The following is a 5,779-nucleotide window of genomic DNA, read 5'->3' on the forward strand; positions in this document are numbered from 1 at the left end:
AAAAAAATTAAATTAATTTTATCTCTGTCTTCATGTTTACGAATAGAAAGAAAGAAAACATTCATCATACTGTATCTAATTCATTTTCTCACAATTTATTATTGCTAAATGATTTACTCGATCATTCTTTTTTTTTTTTTTGAACAAGAGAAAAACTTTTATTCAAAAACCAAACAAGATAGAAAGCAAAGAAAGAAGCAACAGCTTCTAAACAGCCAAACCGCAGCCTGCAACAGCAGCAACAGCACTAAAAAAAAAAACAACTACCAACCCTCTACAACATTAAGCAAATACCTATCCCTTTTGCTAAGTTTATGAAGACCGAGACCCAAAATTCTACATTTAACAACCTTCCTAATTTCCAAGCTAATACTTCTAGCCGTACTACAAACAGATTCATAGATACATTTGTTCCGATTTTTCCAAACAAAATACATTGTTGCAGATATTACAGCATTAATAATTTGGTTCTTCAGGTCACTAACAGCTGTCAAACACCATTGCTGAAGCTCCAAGAAGGAATTCGGCCACTGAAACACGCCCATCCAGCTACTAATTTCCCCAAATATTTTTCTAGAGAAGATACAGTTCATGAATAGGTGGCTGTGAGTTTCATTTTCAGAGACACAAACCAGGCAAAGAGTAGTAGGGATAGGCATGAAACGGCTCAAATGATCTCTGGTGAGCAGATGAGAGTTAAAACCTGCCAATATATGAATCTATGCTTGGGCACTAGGAGTTTATTCCACACAGTTTCAGCAAACACAACTTTCTGAGCAGAAATAAGAGAGGTATAGAATTGTTTAACTCGAAATTTACCTCCCTTTTCAGCTTGCCTCAAAGAAGCTTCATCAGTAACTTGTCTAAGCCTCAGAAGCTTCTTAAAATACCAGCTCATTTCTTGCTTAATAGGAGTATTCCAAATGATTTGCTCCTTAAGATAGATGGAGTTAATCCATCTAACCCAAAGGCAGTCTTGTTTGCTAGAGATCGCCCATAAAAACTTCGCCATCAAAGCCATGTTCTATTTGTTGCCTTCGCGAAAACCAATACCACCCAGCTTTTTAGGAAGACAAACCTTCTCCCAAGAAGGGAGATGAAGCTTACTCCTACTCCCATTAGAACCCCAGAGGAAGTCACGACAGCATTTATCTATGGCAGCTGTAATTTTATAGGGAAGAATGAATATACTCATCTAGAAGTTTCTGATACCAAGCACCGAGTGAATTAGTTGAGCACGACCAGCAAAAGACAGATTCCTGCTCGCCCAACAATTGAGATTCTTGTTCAGCTTGTCCAAGATCAACCCACAATCTGAAGCTTTCCATTTAGTAGGACGAAGATGAACCCCCAAGTATTTCAAAGGAAAAGATCCTTCTTCCATTTGCATCAAGTCAAGAATCTTAACTTTAATGTCTTCTTTAACTCCTCCAAAGAAGATATGGGATTTCGATTTGTTCGCAGAAAGACCTGTAGAATCACAGAACTTCTTGAAAGCTTCTTGAATACATGTCACTGAACTGAAATTGCCTTTACAAAATATTATCAAGTCATCTGCAAAACATAGGTTAGTTAACCTAAGTTGTTTACACATAGGATGAAATCCAAACCCTTTTTTACCAGAACAATGGGCCAATAATCTGGTTAGATACTCCATTATCAGCACAAACAAGAGGGGAGACATGGGGTCTCCTTGACGAAGACCTTTTTCCCCTTTGAACGAACCCTGAATTCTTCCATTCATGAGTAGATTGTAGCTCGTTCCTTTCAAACAGACCAGAATCCAATCAATAAATCTCGAGGGGAAACAAAGATGCTTAAGTAGCTCCTCCACAAAGTGCCAATCAACTGTATCATATGCTTTGCTAAGGTCGATCTTCATTATACATCTCGCTGAAATATTCTTCCTAGTATAACCTTTGAGGAGATCCTGGAAGATCATAATATTATGAGCAAGAATTCTATTCTTTATGAAGGCCCCTTGGTTGCTATGAACAAGGAAGGGAAGCACTTCCGAAAGCCTTGTACAGAGCATCTTTGAGATACACTTATAAAGTGTATTACAACAAGCAATAGGCCTATAATCACTAGCTGTTTTCGGGTCTGCAACCTTAGGAATGAGGGAAATCACTGTTTCATTTAGCGACTTAGGCAATAACCCATCCTGGAAAAACTCTAACACAGAACGAGAGATTTCATCTCCAATGTTATCCCATATCCCCTTGAAAAAACATGATCCGAAGCCATCTAACCCAGGACTTTTAGAAGAGTGAATACTGAAAAGTGCCTTCTTCACATAACTCTTACTAAAAGGCCTTAATAACCTGACTTGATGCTCCAAAGACAGTCTATTACCCTGGTTCAAACAATCTAAGTCGATCTCTTCGGTAGCCGAACTTCTCCTCCCCATAAAGTTCTCAAAATGAGTGAGAAAGTGCTCAACTACTTTCGAATAATCATCTTCAATTTTGTCACCAATAGTGAAAGATGTGATTCTGTTTTCCAATCTTCTTTTCCTCATAACAGCATGGAAGTACCTTGAGTTTTCATCACTGAAATTTACCCAATTAACTTTACTCTGCTGTTTGAGAAAGCTAGAGTACCGGTTCTGCATTTCAGAGACCTTCTGCTGAACTTGAATAACAGCTTGATGAAGAGTATAGTCAGAGGGATTAGAAGCCAAGGCCTCCTGAGCTTTGCTGAATTTCTCCTTAGCCAACTTGTAATCCAAAACTACATCACCAACCTCTTCCCTGTTAAATCTTTTCAAAACATGTTTAACTCTAAGGAGTTTCTGCACAATCTTATTTAAGCCTCCTCCCGAACCTGAAGTAGAGCTCCAGCTATTCAAAATAGTCTCTTTGTAACCACGATACAGCAACCAGTGATTACAATATCTAAAGGGTTTGAACCCCACCTTGTTCACCTCCTGGCTTTTAATCACACACTAGCTATGGTCTGAAACACAGCCCCATTTGAAGCAAGCTTTAGTTTTAGGGAAAGTGTCCAGCCAATAGTCATTAGTAAAAACTCGATCAAGCTTGGAAAAAATCCTGTCTCCTACATCATGCTTGTTAGACCAAGTAAAGTGTGCTCTGGAGCACTTAAATTCATCCACTTGGCCTAAAGCCAGCCAGTCTTGAGCATCAGCAATATCTTTTGCTAAGATTTGTCTCCCACCATTCCTGTCCTGGAAGCTAAACATAGCATTAAAATCCCCGAAAATAATCCAAGGATTATTCAGTTGACCAATACTAGCCAACTTGTCCCATAACGTTTTTCTCTCCCCCATAGAGTTACTTCCATAAACCACCGTGGCAAAGAAAACCTCCTGCTGGCCACACACTTTTATCTTGCAGTGAACTAGTTGAGGATCCTCGAGCAAAATTTCAACCTTCACAAACTTAGCTTGCCAAATAACCAAAATCCTACCAGAGGTGATAGAACTAGAAAAATAATCCCAATTATGGAAATTATTCTAAAAGACCTCTTGTATTTTCTCATGTTTCACCTTAGTCTCAAAAAGAGCTCCAAAACCAACCTTATTCTCCTTACAAACATCAAGAATAGCTTTTTGCTTATCTTTTTTATTCATACCCCTCACATTCCACCCTACCATATTACAAACTTCCATCAATTAATTGGGTAGAATTGGTGACCAAAAGCCCATCCCCAATTTCTTGTAAAACCGCATATCCATTACTCGAACTAGCCTTGATCGGAGCTGCATCTGCCTTGGTAGGAGCTGCCACTGCCTGTCTTGGCCCTCGCCTTTTGGGAGTAATCCAATTGCCAGCAATTTCATCACTACCTATTTCATCTAGCTGAGATGAGATTGGAATACCCTGATCTTCATTATTCTCCTTTGAATCAAGTCCCTTGTACGAACTCTTTTTCCTCTCATCCGCAACAACACTAGTAGAATTATGCACTCTGTTTTCTGGTATAGTAGACCCAGATGGTTGCTGCTGATCAATCTCTATACCATTTTTCTGTTGTTCAGGTTTCTCTCCTTTGTCAACAGTGGCCTTCTTCTTCCAAACCACTCCTTTATCCTTGTTACAATTAGCCACTATATGACCTAATTGAGCACATGCAGAACACTTAGAGGGGAGCCATTCATACTCAACCAATTGTTCGACTAATTGTTCTCGTTCATTGATGTAAGCAATAGATTTTGGAGGGTGGTCCGAAATCTCCATATCCACCAAAACCTTGCATATTTCACCATCGATCTATTCTGAGTCACCTTGTCCACCATTATCGGCTTGCCAATTGTGCTTACCAGAGCACTAAGACTATTTTTTCCCCAATACTGCAATCCCAAACCATTCAACCTAATCCACACCGGAACAAACTTTACCATTCTTATAGAGTCCATGTCTGTTGTCCAAGGACGAAGGACAACTGGTTTCTTGTCAAAATGAATGACACTCGTTTCCAATATCAGGTCTCGAGAAGCTTCATCCCTGAAATTAACTAATGTGAAACCTGAGTGCATTCTCACAATCTTATCAACACCAAGGTTTCCCCAAACTCTTTTGACAAAACCTTCAAACACTCTAAATGGTGGGTTAACACCAAGCACAATACAAACAATAGCATTTTTCCAGAACGACGCTTCAATCTCCACCTCCTCCATATCTAGACGAGCGACAATTTGATCACCAACTTTCAAGGGTTCAGTGAAGTTCAAACGAGTAGAAGGGGTTAATACCTGATTCGATTTGAACTTACTCCATACATCCTTCGCCGAGCTCTGATAATCAGTTCCCTCAACCTCCTCAGCCCATCTCACTGATTTGGGAGAGGTACGAAGCAAACTTCCATCACGCATCTCATCAACTCCACGATCCATCTCTAAATCAGCACAAGGATCATGAAATTCATCTACAGGATTCGATTCAGGCTCCACTTCTTGGATCAAAGGGAGGTCCTCCGCCACCAGCGTCTCATTGAAAACCACCACCGGCTTCGATATAACTTTCCTCTTCCGAACCATGGGGAGAGAGAGAGAAATATTATACACCTAACAACAAGTTACATTCGAATTTACTCGATCATTCTTGTAAATCCTAAAATTGGCAAATTTTATAGAGATATCTTTTTATTTAAAAGATGATTTTAAATTTATTTTTTATTGTGATTTTCAAAATTAATATCTTGGATTAAATTGTATGGTTTTCAAATAATTCCTTATTTAGTTATTATTCTCATAATATATTTATAATAGGAATTTGTATCTTTGTTTTATAAAGAAAATATTTTGTGCTTATTTGAATTCATTTATGGAATATTTGTCTTTTGATTTTCATGGATCTCAAGATAATAAACTTCATGAAACACAATCTTTGAAGGAATTAATTGTTATTTCTATCTTGAGAAATTTGATATGATGCAGGTATTCGCTATCCCCGCAAAATCCATGTCTGTCGAATCAGAATCATCTAAAATTGACAAATCTTCATTAATCAATAATATCTTCAAATATTCTTGCTTTTATTATGAGATTCTTTCTGAGCCTTTCTGAGCATGAAATGGTCTCTATAAATAGGCTTCAAGGGCCTTGAGAAAGAGTGAACTCTTTGGTGCATAGTTTGTGAGTGAATTGTAATATTTGTGAAAGTTCATAGTTTATATTCAAGATCATTGTATTCACATGATCTTGTAGTAAAATGATTATTTAGTTTTATGGTGACTTTGAACCACATTCATGAGTGAATACATGTTGTAATTTGAACACAAGTCTTATAGTCTTCAGGAGAAGATTTTTACATGC

General features: G+C 38.0%; 2 protein-coding genes across 2 annotated transcripts; both read right to left on the reverse strand.

Annotated features, from left to right (window-relative positions):
* Positions 1 to 263: 263 nt before the first annotated feature.
* On the reverse strand, positions 264 to 1,021 carry LOC133814668 (uncharacterized). The gene is made up of 2 exons (XM_062247599.1): positions 820 to 1,021; positions 264 to 703 (listed from the first exon to the last, which is right to left on the reverse strand). Exons 1-2 carry the CDS (start codon positions 1,019 to 1,021, stop codon positions 264 to 266), a joined length of 642 nt encoding a protein of 213 aa, XP_062103583.1.
* Positions 1,022 to 1,195: 174 nt separating this feature from the next.
* Positions 1,196 to 5,002, reverse strand: LOC133814669 (uncharacterized). Its single transcript, XM_062247600.1, has 4 exons — positions 4,286 to 5,002; positions 3,625 to 4,235; positions 2,949 to 3,446; positions 1,196 to 2,843 (listed from the first exon to the last, which is right to left on the reverse strand). Exons 1-4 carry the CDS (start codon positions 5,000 to 5,002, stop codon positions 1,196 to 1,198), a joined length of 3,474 nt encoding a protein of 1,157 aa, XP_062103584.1.
* Between the last annotated feature and the right edge of the window lie 777 nt (positions 5,003 to 5,779).

Source organism: Humulus lupulus, chromosome 2 (genome assembly GCF_963169125.1).
Source record: "Humulus lupulus chromosome 2, drHumLupu1.1, whole genome shotgun sequence".
Lineage (NCBI taxonomy): Eukaryota > Viridiplantae > Streptophyta > Magnoliopsida > Rosales > Cannabaceae > Humulus > Humulus lupulus.

Bases quoted from the DNA above. Each gene is read 5' to 3' on its own strand.
- LOC133814668 (XM_062247599.1), bottom strand. From the start codon at position 1,021: ATGGCTTTGATGGCGAAGTTTTTATGGGCGATCTCTAGCAAACAAGAC. The intron at 704-819 runs GTAAATTTCGAG...ATATATTGGCAG, and splicing joins GAGGCAAGCTGAAAAGGGAG to GTTTTAACTCTCATCTGCTC.
- LOC133814669 (XM_062247600.1), bottom strand. From the start codon at position 5,002: ATGGTTCGGAAGAGGAAAGTTATATCGAAGCCGGTGGTGGTTTTCAAT. The intron at 4,236-4,285 runs GTAAGCACAATT...GACTCAGAATAG, and splicing joins AAAATAGTCTTAGTGCTCTG to ATCGATGGTGAAATATGCAA. The intron at 2,844-2,948 runs GTGTGTGATTAA...TATTTTGAATAG, and splicing joins TGTGTTTCAGACCATAGCTA to CTGGAGCTCTACTTCAGGTT.